Source organism: Papilio machaon, chromosome 18, assembly GCF_912999745.1.
Source record: "Papilio machaon chromosome 18, ilPapMach1.1, whole genome shotgun sequence".
Taxonomy (NCBI): Eukaryota; Metazoa; Arthropoda; class Insecta; order Lepidoptera; family Papilionidae; genus Papilio; species Papilio machaon.
Genome location: NC_060003.1, coordinates 2,441,429 through 2,461,003, shown reverse-complemented (window position 1 = coordinate 2,461,003; position 19,575 = coordinate 2,441,429). Strand labels below are relative to the sequence as shown.

General features: G+C 33.1%; 3 protein-coding genes across 4 annotated transcripts; 2 read left to right on the top strand and 1 right to left on the bottom strand.

Annotated features, from left to right (window-relative positions):
* The first annotated feature begins 123 nt into the window (after window positions 1–123).
* On the top strand, window positions 124–2,598 carry LOC106715435. Of its 2 annotated transcripts, none has more exons than XM_014508724.2 (4): window positions 124–474; window positions 623–768; window positions 1,396–1,507; window positions 2,300–2,598. In XM_014508724.2, exons 1-4 carry the CDS (start codon window positions 200–202, stop codon window positions 2,508–2,510), a joined length of 744 nt encoding a protein of 247 aa, XP_014364210.2. In that variant the 5' UTR covers window positions 124–199; the 3' UTR covers window positions 2,511–2,598. The 2 variants fall into 2 exon arrangements, with proteins under 2 accessions (XP_014364210.2, XP_014364211.2); XM_014508725.2 differs by having other exon boundaries at window positions 427–490.
* A 2,715-nt stretch (window positions 2,599–5,313) lies between these two features.
* On the bottom strand, window positions 5,314–11,755 carry LOC106715397. Its single transcript, XM_045682309.1, has 11 exons — window positions 11,383–11,755; window positions 9,709–11,309; window positions 9,000–9,131; window positions 8,562–8,869; window positions 8,038–8,129; window positions 7,216–7,301; window positions 6,989–7,096; window positions 6,850–6,899; window positions 6,673–6,766; window positions 5,972–6,177; window positions 5,314–5,528 (listed from the first exon to the last, which is right to left on the bottom strand). Exons 1-11 carry the CDS (start codon window positions 11,504–11,506, stop codon window positions 5,405–5,407), a joined length of 2,925 nt encoding a protein of 974 aa, XP_045538265.1. The 5' UTR covers window positions 11,507–11,755; the 3' UTR covers window positions 5,314–5,404.
* A 263-nt stretch (window positions 11,756–12,018) lies between these two features.
* Window positions 12,019–19,201, top strand: LOC106715440 (putative riboflavin kinase). The gene is made up of 4 exons (XM_014508729.2): window positions 12,019–12,182; window positions 12,282–12,382; window positions 16,764–16,915; window positions 18,904–19,201. The coding sequence occupies exons 1-4, from the start codon at window positions 12,148–12,150 to the stop codon at window positions 19,114–19,116; spliced, it is 501 nt and encodes a 166-aa protein (XP_014364215.2). The 5' UTR covers window positions 12,019–12,147; the 3' UTR covers window positions 19,117–19,201.
* Window positions 19,202–19,575: the final 374 nt, after the last annotated feature.

Here is a 19,575-nt window from a genome sequence, read left to right as displayed (position 1 = left end):
TACTTAACATTTATTTTAAAACAGTCGATTTTTCAATTAACTAATACTTTTTTTTGATCTGTGAAAAAATAATAGAAACATTGTCTAAAAAATGTCATTGTCACCGTCTATCACTGTCATGTGTGATAAATAAAAATAACGATGAAATAGTTTAAAGATAAAAAAAAATCTACAACAACCTGCAATCCTAGGCCTCACCATGTTTCAATATAGACTATTTACTGTATTAAGAGCAATAAGAAGAATTCCGTCTAACGTTTCAATTTCCCAAATCCGTAAATACACCCCTACTACTTTAGGGTTGCTTGGAACAGCAGTATTTTGTGCGGAAAACCACGACGGGTTTAGCAATGGTTTATATGATGGGACCTTAGAACATGAATTTTTAATACGACAAGCCACAACTGTAAACGTTAACGCAGCTACGCAACTCCTTACGGTTACCCTTGTTGCCATTCAAGATACGAGTGAGAGGTGACAATTTTTTTCGGTAATAAAATTTGATTGGGCGATACAGCTTATCCTTTCATTTTCTCATCTATCTGTATCTTGTACGTCTGCATATCTTGCCAGCCCACTCCTGCAATTTTGTTTTATTGTGGCTTCCCCAATTTTATTTAAGGTTAAGGGATGCTCTATCAAAAGAGATATGCCTTGTGCAACAAGCAATGGAGTGGGGGGAAGTAACTCCTCCAGAACACTGGGACCAGCTGGTTGCTGTGCGCGGCACTCTCTGTGACTTGAGGCACAATCTGAGAACACTTTATAGTAAGTCTGATATTACTTACCGATACAACTTTCTATGTAAAAATTTAGCAATTTTCAACATGTTCATTGTTATAATGTTTAGCTATGTATGTCTTGTATATAGACATGTCTTCCTTCCTGGTCACATTCCATGTTTATAATGCAATTGTTAGTGTAATATAGAAACTTTTCGTTCATAATATAAGGATTCATTGAAAACCATATTTGTAGCAGTCACAACCAGTTTGGTGTATTTTTATTTACTTAAAGTAATCTATATTTTGTTATACTATGTATGTGTTAAAACAAATAAAATTTACTTTATTTCTTAGTTTCTTCACTTATATCTGAATTTTTTCAATTAATATATCTCATTTGCCTTTATCTAATATTTAAAATTCTCGTGTCACAGTTTTCGTCACCGTACTCCTCCGAAACGGCTTGACCGATTCTCATGAAATTTTGTGAGCATATTCAGTAGGTCTGTGAATCGGCCAACATCTATTTTTCATTTTTTTTTTAACTGCGCGCGGACGGAGTCGCGGGCGAGAGCTAGTATTGTATATAAATATATATTATGAACAATAACTCATTTTAATGTCAATTTAACAAACTTTCTATAACATCTAAATATTTATACTGTTTAAGGTTATATGGATTATGCAGAGAAGCTTGCAACAGTAGCAGCAGAAATATCATACCTTTCAGGAAATAATGCAGCCTCCGATGCCATATGTGAAAGAATAGAGCAAGCTCTCAGGTAATGTAATAATAATTACTCTAAAGAAAAAAACTTTAATAAAGCATTTATACTTTGTTTAATCTAAGTTGATATATAAGTTTTATATTACTTATTTTAATTATATTGAAAAAAAGACATAACAAACTTTTATAAACACCAATATTTTCATTCACAATAATAATGATTGTCCAACTTCACTATATAGGTCTCCATATCAGAAAATCTTTTTAAAAAAATCATGTCATAATTTTATACATGTATTTCAGGAGTAGAAACCCATTGTATTAAGAGATGACATAGTATTTTATACACATATATTAACTTATCCACATTAGAGCTTATAGTAACAAAATAAAAAAAAAATCTATTGATTTATGTGTATATATTGAGATTACAATATAAAAAAATATTTTGGTTTTAATTTTTAAACAGAATTTCTTTTTTGTTTAAAAAAAATAATTAACACTGTTCAAATTAAAAGATGTCATTCTAGTTAAAAAAAAGTTATAAATCTTTTTTTGTTTGTGGAAAACATTACAAAAAAAAATTATCTAAACATGTTTAAAAAATGTTACATTTAACAATTTTTTTTTTACATGCCACATAATATATTAATAAATTTTAATTAATTAATTTTTTTTTTAATTAATTAAATTAAAGTGCATGCTTTGCATAAAATTTGCCACCTATTTTTTGACAGGAGTTTACATATGTATTAAAAATGAATATACACATTTTTATTAACTATAATGTTAATAATAAGCATTTAAATGATATATACATTATGTAAATAAGCTAATTTCTCCACAGGTCTTGCAACATCCAAAAGCAGTTAAATCAAGTACTTCAAGAAGAGAGCTTAGAATTACAACAGAAGGCGATCATCAGTTCACCACAACTTGAAGAGAAATTCGTAAACGATGACACAGACAAAGAGAGACTGACAATAGATGATACCATAGACAAAGGGAAACCGACAACAGATGATGCTATAGACAAAGACTCTGATAATAAATTATGAAAGTTTATTTTATCTTAACAACTTCAATGCCACTGACTCGGCTAGTTAATTCCATACGAAAAAATGGTAATGGCATGGAATGTGTTAACACATTATAACAAAGTAAACACATAGGCCGTGTTGGTGGCATTCAATGTGTTAATGCTACATCAATTGGGAAATTGGGAAGATCTTAAGTATCTACTTGCATTGGTAATTTTATATTACATCTCTACGTGTACATTATATCTATAAATCTAAATCATTTTGTTATTTTCACATGTTGTCCAACATTTAGTTTTAAATATTACTTGCTAAGATCATAATGAGATTAAAAAAATTAATTTTCTGAAGAAAAAAAAATTCCGAAATGCCGAAATGGATTAGCCCATTTTTGCTTGGCCAAATTTATCATTACGAAAATAAAAATACATTTATATATCTTGCAAGTAGAATAGGGTCCGGGAAGTTCAATAACTATTTTAAACTCTATTAAAATTATTGAATAGAACAAATAAAAGATTATGAAGATATAAGATATGTCTATTCAAATAAAAATCGTCTAGTTAAATGTTTTTTGAAGATCAAAAAGTGATTTAAAATTTTTAGATACAATGTCCCAAAGAAATAAAAAAAAATGTTAAAATACCCTCGGAATATATAAAACAAATATAACACATTTATGTGCAGAAGTTATTTCCACAACAATTATTTTCAATGGTACATACAACAATAGTCTTATATACTATCTTACCAAATATTTTGAACATAGACTACATCAGACATTTAATTGAAAATTGTTATATATACTAATACATCAATGTCAAAAAGTTAAAATACTAAAATTAACCAAACGGTCTTTTCATCAAAGATTACTACAGTTGGGTCTATTAGTCCATACCAATCAATTAGCTCTGCGGTAAACAGCTTTTACTGTACTTTACCACTGCCAAAGACATTTTTAAACACATATTTAAATACCGCTGAATCTCTGAAATAAAAATAAACAAATATAGGGTTTTTCAACAAGAACTTTGTTTTTCAATTGGGGCCACACCAACAACATGACAGTTTTGACATTTAGTTTTTTGACCTATTCGTAGTAGATGCTTTGGCAATTATTACAATGAATTCAATTTCGCTCGAAAATCGCATTAAAATAATTAAAATCCACTATGAAAATGGTGCAATTTATTGCAAACCAAATTTCCCGATCGCATAATTTGACGAAATTCAGCTGTTAAATGGCCAGCCAGATCGTGTGATTTAACACCACTGGATTATTTTTTGTGGGGCTATGTTAAGGTCTATACGGACCCAATTGAATCGATCGCGGCCTCAAAATTTAAAATCCGTGAAGTGATCAAGATCCGAAATAGACCCGCCATTTTGCCAAAAAGTGATTAAAAACTTTGATGAAAGAATCGACATCTGTCAGCGTGGTTGTGGTGGTCATTTGCCAGATATCATTTTTCATTCATAATTGTCAAACTTTTCTCTTCGTAATACAATAAAAATTTTAATCATCTTCATCTAAACTATTTGTTTTAGAAAACAAAGTTCTTGTTGAAAAACCCTATATAATGTCTTTTCTTGTCTTTTGACAGTGGGACTCCCATAATAATGATGCATATAACATTTACCTATTTGGTATTGAACATGATGAATGTACTTGTTAAATTTAATAACTATTTAATATTCTAAGGACATGACAATCTTTGTATATTTAAATAAAAAATATATTTACATTTATCAATCAATGTATGGATTATGGGATAGAAATGTATGTAAGGATTGTGTCAAAAATAAATATGAAGAGCCATGAGTTCAGCCATTCAAAGTTAAATATATTACATGGAACTACTTTTTAGTATTATTTTGCAATGAAAACTAACTTAGCAAGCTATTTTTGAGCTTCACCAAATTAATATTCACAGAATATCCATAGATGGGTAGAATTAAAAAAAAAATCACGGTAGTTCACATGTAAAGAAGAAAAATATTATACTATTGTAATTTTTGGTAAGATCAGGAGAGTATGAATAAAAAATGTGAAATATAATGTTTAAAAATGAATACTTAATAAAACTATTTTGATATTAAACGTTGGTTTCTGAGACCAAAATCTCTGTATAAGACAAACCAGAGATAACAATTTGTTTTATATGGAGATTTATGTCTCAGTAACCCGCTGTAAGTGAACTAAGAGTTAAAATTATACATGTAAAATATTATAATGTTTAATTCAATTTAATCTTATATCTTGTGCTTATTTTTATTTCTATAATCTTGCAAATCAAGTCAATAGACAACATTTGTCTATACTTAGGCCATTATGTTGTAAGATGTTGGTTATTTGTCCGATAAACTGCTGCGATGTCAGCATCTTGAGGAAAAAAGTTAATGCTTATTTGTTTCCTTAAAGACTATTACATAAATGGTTTGTGCCTGCTAAATTTATTCAGGTCAAAAAAATAAACAATTTTATCTATATTATAGCCCAACTGACAGAATGTTTTTGTGGATATGTATGTATGAATGTTCATCGATGACTTCTCTATCCACTTCCAATGATGGCGCCTCTCAAAAGTCAGCACAGTCGATATGGACTACTCATTTTTTGTTTTCACTCCGAATTATTATTTTTTAAGTTTTACTGCTTTTTTTTAATTTGTTTCTAATAGTAGACATTCATTAAATGTTAATTCGTAATAATAACAGAGTTTTTTATTTGTTAACCTACTAACCATCGTGTGACGTCATGAGGTCACCGACAAAATTTTGACATTCTGCAGCTAAAATGTTTTATCTGAATTTGTGTAGTTTTATTCAAGTAATTTCCAAGAGTGTCACATTTTAAGACGTATAATACCTGTAACACCGTGTATTGTTGTGTTGTCGCGTGTTGTACGCGGTTAGAACGCGGCGTCCTTGTTGAGGTGCGTCTCGATGTCGACGCGGCAGATGGGGCAGTGCTTGTTGGTGCTCAGCCACTGGTCCACACACTCCATGTGGAACAGGTGCATGCATGGTAGACGTCTGTTGACAAAATATTGTATGAAATGATGTCATTGTTTCAGCGTCAGAAATAAAATGTATGAATTAAGTTTTCGTTTGCACAAGTATCAAACAATATTACTATTAACCACTTTTCTTTGATATAACTATAAAATTTACAACACTTTTTTCTCAGCATGTATCAGTTGGTATTAAAAATTAACAATTGCATTCTAAGATTTTTTTTTGTGACTGAGTAGTCACTGTTTGCCTTGAAGAGGCATTAACAGTTCCACCGGGTTTAAGGTGGCCGGGCGCAGATGACGCTTAGCCTAAACCTCGTTTAAGAGTAACTCGGCTCGAGGGCTCCCTCAGAAGCCTCGGCTCGGGTTGTTACTTCATTATTATTACCGCATTCTTGGATGCATCTTTTGAAGTTGCTAGGGAACATTTAAATCCGAGTTTATTTTTTCTATTAATCTGACCTGCAATCGGAGTCAACTTCAAATATAGAGAGGCATATGGTGCACTTCTCATCCTGGTGGTGAGGTGCAGGTCGTGCGTACGCATGTCTGTATGTATTGCGCTCTATGACAGCGCGCGAGGCGCCGCGGGAGGAGCGCCGAGCGTCCGCAGACGACGTTGCGCGGACCATCGCCGCCATATGTGCCGCCAGAGACAACGATGGACCCTAACAACAAAGATATTATTAACTATAAATTACATACTAATATTATAAACTAGCTTTTACCCGCAACTCCGTCCGGGCGGAATAAAAAAAAATGCACACAAGATAAAAAAGTTCCTATATCCGTCTCCTAGTTCTAAGCTACCTCCCCATCAATTTTCAACTAAATCAGTTCGACCGATCTTGAGTTATAAATAGTGTAACAAACACAACTTTCTTTTATATATATAAGATGAGAATGTTTTAGTTGGATGGATAGATGTTTGTTACAAGTATCTCCAGAACGGCTCAACTGATTTGGATGAAATTTGACATAAATATAGAATATGGTCTGGAAGAACACATAGACAAGTAATTAAGTTTTTTTAATCTACGCGGAATGAGTCGCGGGCGACAGCTACTTTTTTTTGTCAATAAGAGAGTATACAATGTAATCTGAAAAGAGCATCTGAAAACTTGAAAACTTCATAAAGAACTTTAAGTGATGAAGAATCTTACCATAACTGATGGCTGTATTGATATATGCAGGTGCGGAGAGGGGTTGACCTGCATGTGATGATGATGCATGTGGTGATGAACATTCTGCCCGTCACTGAAATAATATTCATTCAGTTATTTATTAAGTTGAGAAGAATTAACAGATATTTTTTCATATATTAAATGTAAAAAACTTACAGCATAACAGGCATTTGTCCATTATCATTTTGCTCAAAGTGGTCCGGAAACTGAAAAAATAAAAACAAAATTGTCATAATGCAATAGATGCACAAAAGTGTCCCTTAGTAACCAATTAACAACTCAGAGTATATCTTACAGAGAGATATGTGGTGGAGCGCGGAGTGGGGGTGTACGCAGGTGGGTAGGGTGGGGGTACATTGAGGCTACCCGCTAGCTCACCGATCATACTCCGCCTTTGTACCTCCTGGACATAACAAATTTAAAATGCATAAAACTGTAAAATAATAATAAACTTAAAAGGATACCTAAAATTACAAAATTAAAATGTATGAGAAAAAAATCTATAAATATATAGCTATGTACCAGCATGTGGTGTTGCCTGTGCCAGAGACGCTCGTGCATTATGTACGGTGGCGCTATCGGCAATGAATTGCGACGTCTTTCACCAACTGAAAGTTAACAATTATCAGAATTCATACAACGTACAGATACGATTCTTCTCAACAAGGTGTGACGTCACTGAAGACAAGATGACTGATTATCGTGTTTTCGCTGGACTTTAAAATTTATTTTTGAATACACAAAATACACAATTGAGTTGTTTTTTAAAGAATTACACATTTAAAAAAATACTAAGTTTTTCATACCAACTGTGACAATTGGCATGAATAACTGGCATTAACATCACTGGAGACAGAAGTGCTGTCAGCTACCTCGGACAAAGAATTAGTCTAGCCATTCAAAGGGGGAACGCTGCCAGTATCTACGGAAGCTTGCCTAAAGGGACACCAAAACCAAGACCAAAAACTTGTTAAATTGATACATGCAATTGTAAAATTTTGTTGGATTACAACTTATTGAAACATAACTGGCGTATAAAACGCAATTTTAAACTTTACTTACAACTTAAATATGTCCCTAATTTTCGCAACGCATTTTGAAGTTAAACGCAAAATCTACTACTCTTCTAGTTATTTAAAAAAAAATAGGGGGTCCCATTCACATCTGCAAGCACTTCCTTTCGATTAAAATAATTTTTATCAAAATCTGAGCACCAGGGGCGGAGATTCGCGGTAAAAAACGGTCTAATTGATGACCTCATTCTTTTAAAGGCGGCTAAAAAGGTGAAGCAGCGAAGTGGGTACATAAATATTAAAGTATGTTTACTATGAGCTGTATACATACGATGTGCCATGGGGGGCGTGGCGTGCGTGCTGGGCACGTTGGGCGCGCAACAACACGTCGGACACGGCACCATGCACGTGCCCACGCGCACCCTACATACAAACACCAATCAAAAACAATTCATTATAAATAGTTGTCTTTGTTATCCAAAGACAATAAGAGAGGTGACTGTAATTTTATACAAGAGTTTAACAATGGACACCATTAAGGTCACTAACATATATAGTAACATGTGTTTGAACTTCTTTTTGAATAAAAAAAAACAACTATCTGTTATGAAATCTGTAAAAAGCAACAGTTATGTGAATTTAAGCATTTATTACTAATATAAAGAGGAAAAATTTGTTTGTTTGCATTGAATACACTCCGAAACTACTAAACTGATTTGAAAAATTCTTTCACTGTTGGGAAGTTGTACTATTCCCGGGTGACATAGATTATGTTTATAACTAGATTTGATTTAATTCCATGCGGACGAAGTCGCGGGCGACTGCTAGTAGTCAATATTCGTAACATATAATTACCTTGTACGAACAAACGAATGGTGAGGGATGTGTGAATTGGGATGGTAGATTGGTGCCTCAGTGACCCTCGGGGCTTCGTACATCCGGGGACCGAAGGGCGCGCGACCGGCGGAGCGACAGTTGCCCCGGGCTGCTTGCGGCTGAGGCTGCTCCCTAGATTGTGCTTGCGGCTCCGCTTGAGGCTCTGCTTGAGGCTCAGCTTGAGCCTCAGCCTGGGGCGGCTGAGGCTCCAATGTCGGGGATGCACGCACTGGGGACTCAGGTGGGGCACTCGCGCTTGGAGAACTTGTGAGATCAATCACCTCTTGCTGGAATTTAGGACTACAATTTTAGTATGCACTTCAATATATATATATTACAAAATTTTCATATATATCTTGCTCTTTGCAAAATACTTTTGAATAATCTATGATACAAAATTGGAAAAGATTTACTCACTTGATTGTTTTCTTCACCTAACACCTGGACATCATCATCGGAGCTGTCGGTGAACCAATCGAGTTGCAAGTCGGGAGCCGATAAACCTGGGTTATCTGACCTTCTTGCAGCTGCATTATCATACTGTGGTTCCTGAAATGTAAAACATGTCAAGTATTGCAACATTTTAAAGCAGTATGTAAAAAATCTAATGGGATTAAACATCATCATCATCAGCATACTTCCCCACTTAGGGGCTCGGAGCCTACCCTAAGTTAAGGGTGATTTTAACAATGTCAATGTAGCATTAAACATGCATGTCTATTTGTAAAATTAGTAGTTAATACAAGGTATTGTTGTATTTAAATTTGAGGTTATGAAATTTATTAAAAACTGTGTTCTTCCAGACTATCTTCTACAATTATGCCAAATTTCATTGAGATTCATTAAGCCATTTTAAAGATACCTTCAAGCATCCATTAATCCATCAATCTAAACATTCACATTTACAATATTAGTAAAATCTATATGAAATACTGAGAGATCTCTCTGTCTGTATGTGTGAACCTAATATTGGATTATTTATTTCCACTTTATAAGGAGAATTTTGATATTACAATATAAGTCAAATATTTCTTTGTGTGTTATTGACTTAACTAATATAGGAAACGGCTAAATTGTTGTTGACTTATACCTACTATACTGAACTATCGTGTGAATATGTACTAACCTGATTCTGATTGGCATGTGCATTATCATTATCATTTCCTCGTCTTGCACTTGGTCCGGGTTGAGGAGATATTCCTTTAACTTTCCTGTCTCCACCAGCATCTACAATACAGCATCTCCTAGTACTGTTGTCATTTGCATTTGGTTCAATTTTCACAATCACATTCCTGTTCTCGTCCATATTTCTCAGTTGATTTGAGCATCCTGGCTCTATTTTAATGACCTGTTGGTTTGCTTCCATTTTGATATTGTTAACTGCTGGCATTGGTTGGTTTTCATCTTGACGTGCTGCTTGAGATGCTCCAGGTTCTTGTTTCACTGCTGAAGCCTGACTAGAGTGACCGGGCTCTTCTTTGACGTTTGCGGAATTCAAGTTACCGGAATTTGGCAAGTTACATGTGCATTTTAAGACCCTGTGGTGGTGATGATGATGGTGGTGGTGGTAATAATGGTGATGAGCTCTATTCGGAGTTGCATTGTTTTGATTATTCCATGTACAGTCATTCCCACAATTTCTTTCTCTACAATTCTGATTTCCGGGGTGGCGGATAACGGGTGATACCACCGCGGCAGACACACTTGGTGCATTTTGTCTGTAATTATCATTACGTTTAAATGTTGCTCTTATATGAATAGTATTAACATTATTTCCAGTCCCAATGGTAATTTCATTTGGCCTTCGTACTACCTCGGCATCTCCTCGTGCTTGTGTAGAAGCGTCTGAGTGCTCCATTGGCTCCCTTTTTATTTCCACTCTAGATATAACATTGGCATTAATCTCATTTGCACTTGTGGACACCTCCATCCGCACATTGGAGCCTGACTGACCTGCACCATTATCACATTGCCTCTTCCTAGGGCCTGCAACATTATCTTCCTCTTCTGAACTTACTTCAATTAAGTTTGAATTCACCTCATTCTTTATAGACAGCCTTCTCCTAGGAGAGATATTTAATTTACGACTCGGTCTTTCTAAGCTACTTGGGGGATTCCTGTCCCCATAATTGTTATCTGGTGCAGATATATGATTATAAATATTATTTGATTGTATATCATCATAGCCTCTGTTCACATTGTCCTGCAATTGTGGAGGAGTTGAATGCACTGTGTAATTTATTGGCTGGTTTGAATAACCACTAGCTTCATTTTGCGAAAGTCTATTACTGGCATATGAATTTGCCATATAATCTCTAGACTCTCTTTGATTTGAATTTTGACCGTAATGTCTGTAGTTAGGAAAATAAAAATCTTGAACTGGAGGAAATTGTTTTGGTTGGTAGCGGATATTTACATCAGCAAATCTCTGCCCATTGCCATTAGTACTATCTGCATTGTTATTTCTAAGAACATAATCCAATGAACTTGAGCTATCAGGCAGAGGCTGATATTCTTCGGGTACGGGTGTGTGAGATGATCCAAGGTGTGACAGTGGTATATTTACAACATATGACTGGGCTGGCGAAGTTGAATTAACAAAGTCGGATGAAACTGCATTTTTAGACGTCGACTCATTTCTGGGCAATGAAAACTGATCTGGGACAGGAGGAAGCACTTCTACATCATCGTCGCTTTCTGCGAATAGCGGCTCACAATCCATTTCCTCTGAAAAAGACATGCAATACACAAATAATTAAAAGTCTGACCGCTTTATGGGAATGTTAACAATAAACCGTACCATTTCTTGGCTGGTTGTCTGAGGAAGACGTAAAAACGGTGTCTAGAATAGCCGCCAGTGATGAAGGACCGGGCATATCCCACGTAGGTGGAGATCGATTACCTTCGAACCCGTTTTCAGTCATGTTAATATTAGTTTTTATTAAACATATTGTAAGTTACTATTTTCGCCATCATTTGGCTAGCTCTTGTCAACAACACAATCCTAACATACAGATCTAAGGACTATGTGCCATTATTTAAATTATTTGAGTCGCGAATTCCCTTAGATAATTTAGGCGATATTTGACTCAGATTTATTAGTTTCTCACTCACAAATAATAAAGTAAATAAATTTATGAAATAAATAGTGCGACATCACGAACGAAAATTTATTATTCCGTAGACATTATGACCATAGACCTCACAGATTATTAATAGAAAAAATTTTAGTTTTCACAATCAAATTAAAATTACATCACTCCAAGTAATTTGTGTCGAATAGTATGTCGTGATAAAATAAAGAAATCTGCAAAACTCTAGAGTTTTAAGCTACAACAACAACAACAAATGACATTTTGCATTTCGTAGTGATGCAAATGACGTTCCTTATCTACATCTGTCAGTTCTGACAGCACTAATCAAAAAATATATCAACCAAAAACATCAAGACTTGCGATGTGAGGTGATTGTGATATTCAAACTCAAGTACGAGACAACTACCAAAACGCCAGCATAACAAGAAGGACGTTTGAAAACGAGGCTTTAAATTGTTCTAATTATTTTTATGCAATGCTGTATTTTTTTTATGAAACATATTAGGTTTGTATAAATTATAGGTTTGCTAGTCGAATAGGATACTGTAAAATGTATAAGTACATGTTGTTACGTAGTATTCTAATAGATAACGCTTAATTTTAGGAGAATTAGAACAATGACATCGTCTTTATTACCATTTTTTATGGAAGGTGAGGTCGTGAAAGGTTTCGGAAGAGGCTCCAAAGACTTGGGCTGTCCAACAGGTACGTATATTGATACATTTTAATATAGCTTCAATAAGCTTATTAGGTTTTCACAATAGTAATAATAAATGATGACTTAGCCAATGGGTTAGTTGCAAAACAAGTTTGCTTCGTTTTAAACTTGATGAATATGTAAATATTGATTTAAATATTTTATTGTTAGATTATGATGATAATTTAAAAACCATATAGTTTAATAATCATGAAAATATATTAGAAACAGTAAAGATTACACTATTAAGGCCTCACAAGCGCATAAGTCTTCGAAATTAATATCATATCCTTGCGTCGCAAGTATCGCGTTGCGTGTTCCATACAAAGTTGAATCGTCGATGCATGTCGTCCATTCAGTCAGTACAGGTGTACCAACTACATGTTAAGTGTGGACCTAACACAAATGTTTGTGGCAATCACCATCATATCATCATCGTTAAAATATGTCAAAATTAGAATGAGATTTTTGGTGTACTTTACGACCGATAGGGACCGCTGCTCAAAATTTAAAATAAATCTTGTTGATAATGATTGTCACTAATATTCATGCTTGGCCCATTGTAAAGATTTGCTTCACCAACTTGAAAATCGCAGCAACTTTTCTCAAGATGATCTTTATAAACTGGTTTTGGGGACTAAAGAACATAATGTAGACTATGCATGCCTGTCTACGAACAAATAAGACATTGCAATGAGTAAGTCGCATAGCAACTGAAATCACCTGGTTTCAATAATCTATGTTTCCTTGTGTAGGAAGGGCCTAAGAATTTAGTCACTATGTAATAAATATGCTTTCAAAGTAAGATATAATAACATATAAAAACCTAAATATGTTTTAATAGTCAAATATCATTTTTGATATTGCATAAAATGTTATCTATCAGATAGACAAAACCTCATAGTATTAGATTGTTGACTCGTTGAAATTAGGTCTCTTTACAATGGCATACATGATATCAAACAACATTGAATGTTTTATTTAGATAAACAATATTATAATACTATCTTGAATGATAAATATTCTTGGATACACTAGATTAGGTTTAGGTTTAAAGATCTTTATTTCTCATAAAAAACACAATGTTTCACTTACAATGAGAAAAATAAAAAAAGAAGTATATATAACATACAGGCTTGCGGGTATACGTAATATCGATACAGAATACAGGATCAATATAAAACAAAATAAACCTTAACACAACTATAGAAAAGAATCTAAATTGACAGGAATTACAAAGTTATATATGTAGATAATATTGAGAGATTAATTACAGTTCAGCGATGATATATGATTTAAGTTTATTTTTGAAAACATTAATACTGTTACAATTCTTTATCTCGTCCGGCAGTTTGTTAAACATTTGAACGCCTTCGAATAAAATAGTTTTATTTCCATAGTTAGTTCGCGGAGTAATTGATTTTAATTTGTGTTTGTTACGTAAGTTATGGTTGTTATCTCTTTTTTCGAGTTTAATGTTAGACTTAATGTTTTTATTTGTTATGTTCATTATGAGAGTACAGATTTTAAATTTAAACATTTTAGTGACATTAAGTAATTTTGTTTTGTTATAAAGTTCATTAGTTGGAGTTCGGTAATCAAAATGATATAATACCTTTATAATTTTATTCTGTGTTCTTTGTAATGAAAGTAAATTAGTCGATGCTGCTGATCCCCAGATTTCTATTAAGTACTCAATATGCGATTTTACTAGAGAATTATATATAACTGTCTTAACTCTTTTAGGGATACAGTGAGCTGCTTTGTAAAGAGCTCCTAGGACTGCTTTTAATTTTGACTTAATCGTTTCTATATGCGGCTTCCATGTTAGTTTGTCATCTATTACTAATCCTAAATACTTTTCTTCATATGATCTTTGAATAGTGTCATTATTTATTTTGGGGGGAACAAAATCTGGTATGGGCTTATTTTTTGCTGTTAATATTATAAAAGACGTTTTCTTTATATTGATTGTTAACAAATTATTTAGGAACCATTCATTAAGTCTGTCTAAATCGTTTTGAGCATCCGCTAGTAGAGTATCAAAAGAATTACCATAGTAGAATAGGCATGTGTCATCCGCATATAGCGTAAGATGGCCCGTGAGACCTATTGTATTAATATTGTTCATGTAAATCAGAAACAACAGTGGACCTAATATTGATCCTTGTGGAATACCAAAATCATTCAGTTCCCGAATTGAACTTTTAGAATTACCGATTTTAACGACCTGCTTCCTATTCTTTAGATAACTTGTTAACATTTTGAGGGCTGTTCCAGTAACACCGAGTTTACTTAATTTGATTAATAGCTTTTGGTGACTAACAGTGTCAAATGCTTTTTTTAAGTCAATAAATATACCTAATACATAGTCTTTTTTGTCAATATGCATTTTGATTTTGGTGATTAGATCAACCGCTGCTGTAATTGTACTAGATTGAGGACGAAAACCGTATTGTTCATCAATTAAAAAATTATTATCAATAAGGTAAGTATTTAGGCGTTTGTAAATAACTTTCTCAAAAATTTTCGAAATAATGGGCAGAACCGAGACTGGTCTATAGTTACTGGGGTCAGCTCTGTTACCTGATTTATAAATAGGGCTTACTTTGGCAATCTTAAGAGAATTTGGGAATGACCCTATCTCTAAACATTTATTGATCGAATTTACCAACGGTTCAGCAATAACATTTTTCAGACATTTTAGTGATTTAGTGCTGATCCCGTCTACCCCAGTGCTTGTATTATTGTCTAAATTATTAATAATGGAAATGACTTCTTTTGAACTACAAGGATGGAATTCACTTAATTCAACTTTATGCAGGTAGTCTACTCCATCCGCTACAGTATTAGTTTTGTGATATTTTTGAGGTATTTTATTTGCTAGTTCTGTGCCAATTGACGAGAAAAAAGTATTAAACGCACTACATATTTCATCGCCGTCCACAATTTCTTTAGAATTAAATATTAACTTAGGTACAATATTATTATCCTTAAACTTATTTATTGCCAAACTATTGATAACCTCCCACATCTTTTTTGGTTGATTAGTATAATTACTAAATAATCGAAAGTAATATTCTTCTTTACAGGTTTTGATGAGAGTATGGACTTGCTTTTGTGCACGAGAATATGCCTTCCTCAGATCTTCATTTTGTGGATTTTGCCTAAGTTGCCGGTTCAGATCATTTCTCACATTTATAGTATCGATTATGTTTTTGTTGATCCAATCATTTCGGGGTAAATTATTATATTTGAATTTATCTATCTTACAATCGTCTATTATTTTTAAAATTGATTTCTCTAAAACATCATAATTATCAATAGTGTGTATATCATTTGCTTGTGAGCCACTTTGGAGAAGTTTATCATAATTAATCGCCTTATAATGTATTTTTTGTGGTTTAGGCGGTGCCCATTTGCCTATTTCAAGATATCGCTGCTTGTGGTCTGACAAAGATGACTCAATAATCGACATGCTAAAAGAGTGATTGTCTACATTTGTACAAATATGGTCTATGATAGTCTTCGTCTTGTCCGTGGCGCGGGTACAGTAGTCTGAGTCTATTTTATTTAGTATTTCATATCCACTCTCTGTTATGGCTTTTACATATTTCGTGACGTAATTGTCCTTTTTTAATAAATCTATATTGAAGTCGCCGAAGACAACTGCCCTTTTTCGTTTCTCTAATTGTGATGTGTATATGTCCAAAAAATTATCCATCGCTGCATCACCGTCAGGCTTATATATCACTCCAATATTCAGACATAACTTGCTAGTATATATCCATAAGTAATGGTTGCCATTATCATAAATATCCTCAGTTACTTCAAAATGTATATTTTTATGAACATAAATGGAGACACCGCCACCTCCTTTGTCTTTCCTGTAGTTGTAGACGTGTGAGTAATTAGGTAGATCGTATATTTTGGCCTCTTGGTCCGATGTAATGTGGGTTTCTGTGAAGATTAGGAAGTGAGTTGTCCTTGGTATTGATTTTATTATGCAGTTTATTTCATCAAATTTCCTATTTGTTCTAATACTTCTCAAATTGGCATAAAAGAAGCGGAGTGATGACGGATTATGGCTAAGGTTTTCATATTTAATTGCTAGATGATGACTTATCTTTTCATTATGTTGTGGTATTCGTTTTTTGACTGTTGAGTTATAATCTTTGGTGTTCCTTTTACATATTTTATAATAAGGTTCTGTTCACCCTCTTGTTGGCGTGTCAGCAGTTCCTCTTTAAGTTTAGACAGATATGTGCGCTGCTTATACGTCTGATCCGAGTGTATTTTAAATTCAGTTTGTTAATATAACTAATATAATATACTAAAAACAATGTTGTTTTAATGAATTCTGAAATTTTTTACTGACAATTTTTACAGCAAATTATTCACTAGAAGTGGTGAAATCTATTCCCAAAGACATGGCTCCTGGAGTTTATTACGGTTGGGCACAAGTTGACTCTCAAATGGTACATAAAATGGTGGCAAACATTGGTTGGTGTCCGTTCTATGAAAACAAGGAAATGTCTGTTGTAAGTTGTTCAAACCTGTATAATTTAGACAACATGATATTTATTTGCAGAGATAATTCTGATTCAAGTGTGTATGAGTGCTTTGTACAAATAGATAAAAGGCTTCCTATTAGCTTAGTACTTCATTGTTAAGGCTAGCTTCAAGTATGAATAATTATCATATATTTTAAAATGTGACATTGAATGACGTTTTTTTTTTATTAAAATGAAAGAGTTCATGGACACCTATGGGCATCTGCAAAACTAGAGGAACTGTACATGTGTTGCCAATAATAATAAATACCTAGTGAGATTGACTGCAGATGGCTACAAAGGTAGAGATAAACCGAAGAAGGGAAAATGTTTGTGTGAAAGTGGATATGGCTATGAAACGTGTGAATTTAGATATGAAGGCTAATAACCCTATCTAGGGTAATTGCATTGTGATGAAAGCATTAACAGGTGAATGAAAAAGTTCCTCTGATGTTTTATGACCACTTTTTGTTCCAATTAAAAAAACAAAAAAAGCAAAATTCACATCAAATTATTGAATGTTTTGCCAGTAAACTAAATAAATGTGATATAGCAGAATTTTCAAATATCTCAATTGCAATGTAATGCCGACATTGATTGCTAATGATACACAATACAAACCTTTGTTAGGCGAACAATATTTATCTCTATGTACTTGCATATCACAACTGAGTCAATTGATCCAGGTCAATGGATCGTAATAAGTAATTTATATATCGCGTACAGAACAAATCACCCTTGGGTTTTTATATGATGATTAGTGATGCAACGGATGTCTGTTTCCGTTTCCGCAAGTGCGGAAGTTCCGCACGCTTTTCAACATCCGTTTCTGTTTCTGTTTCCGCAACTTTTATAACGGAGATAAAACGGAACTTTACGACGGCTGAGAGATCCAAATGCGCGGCGAGAGACGCGCAGTCCGTGCGCGGCCTTTCGGCACTTGTCGCATTTGTTTGTTTACGTATTATTTTGTGAATTTAAGCGCGTAATATTTTCTGCTGCAGTTTGAAACAATCAGTTTCTCTTGCTGGAGTGAACTGTCTAGTTGTTGTCCATATAAAATTTGACAACTGGCAAAATGTGACTATTTCATACTTACGAGTTATTAAATGTACTTTTGAATAAGTGATAACCATGTAATTTATCATCATCATTATATAGTTAGAAATATATTTGTCGTTTGTCAACACGAGTGGTTTGGCGAACTTTAATTTGTAAATAGTGTAATTTTGTTTCCTGAAAATAAATTAAAAAAACGCGTATTTTAACTTATTGCAGCGCAGTAAAAATACATACATTGAAGGCTAAAGGACACCGATATGCAATGCCTTAATAAATTAAAAACGAATACACTGTTTTTACCGAAAAAAATATTTTTGTAAATATGTTTTTTATTATTATTTACACTTCTGTTTCCGCATCCGTTTCCGTTTCCGTTTCTGCTAAAAAAAAATTTTGACATCTGTTTCCGTTTCTGGTTCCGGTAAGACACTTCCGTTGCATCACTAATGATGATGAGCATACAGAAAATCGAAATATTCGTTGAATAAGTTTCTTATAATAACACTCATGACGTTACCCAGAGCCGTATACAAAAGTTACGAATACCCTTGCTCGGGGATTACCTTCCAAACTTTTTTCAGACTTCTTGCTATTTGTTAAGATTTTTTTTTAATTTTATAATTATTATTTTTTCTTTAATGTTCTGTTTCTGGTTTTTGTTTCGTGAATGGTTTGTTTGCTGTCTGTATGAATACTAAGCATATATATTATACTCGTGCTTAGATTTAATTATTTAAAAATAGTACATTGTTATAGTAGTTTACTGATAAAATATTAATTTTGTAAAATAAACGATAAGCGACAAAAATATTGTTCATAATAATTACGAAGCGTCAATAAAACTAACAGTCAAGTGTTTAAGTACAGTCATATTCTGTTTTTTTTTTAAAAGTACCTTCTATTTTTTTTTCCAGGAAACGCATGTAATGCATAAATTCGACAATGACTTTTACGGATCTAATCTAAAAATATGTGTAATTGGATACTTAAGACCAGAGAAGAAATTCGATTCCTTGAATGATTTAATTGAAGCTATTCAACAAGATATAAAAAATGCTGATGCCAAACTAGACGAAGATGAAGCAAAAGTATTGAAAGAACATAAATATTTTAACACTAATATATAACTGTATAGTGCAATTGTTAATAGTTTATTTTTAATATATAATAAACTTTAATACTTCCGAATTGTTAAGTGTTACGTTTTGACTACAGAGATTATGTTGATTTAATAACAGTTTATGTTTGTTGATTGTACTTATAGTGTAAAATTTTTTTGTTCACAGCTAGTTTGTGATATTGTTTTTATGCGGGAAAGGTACCTTTGTACTTATGTTCACAAATATTTATTTTTAAATTGTACTTACGAATTTATAAATGAAATAATTTCGCAATATTGTGATATATTTAGACAAATGAATTCCAATGTAAATAATAAATGTTTTTACTGAAGCTTTTTAATTAGTTTTTCACTTATTTCCTAAAGCGAAAGGTTTTTTTGTAGTTACAATGAAATGATAACAATATAAATAATGACTATAATGTACTGTGATTTAAAACCAGACTTATCATGGTGAACATGAGCG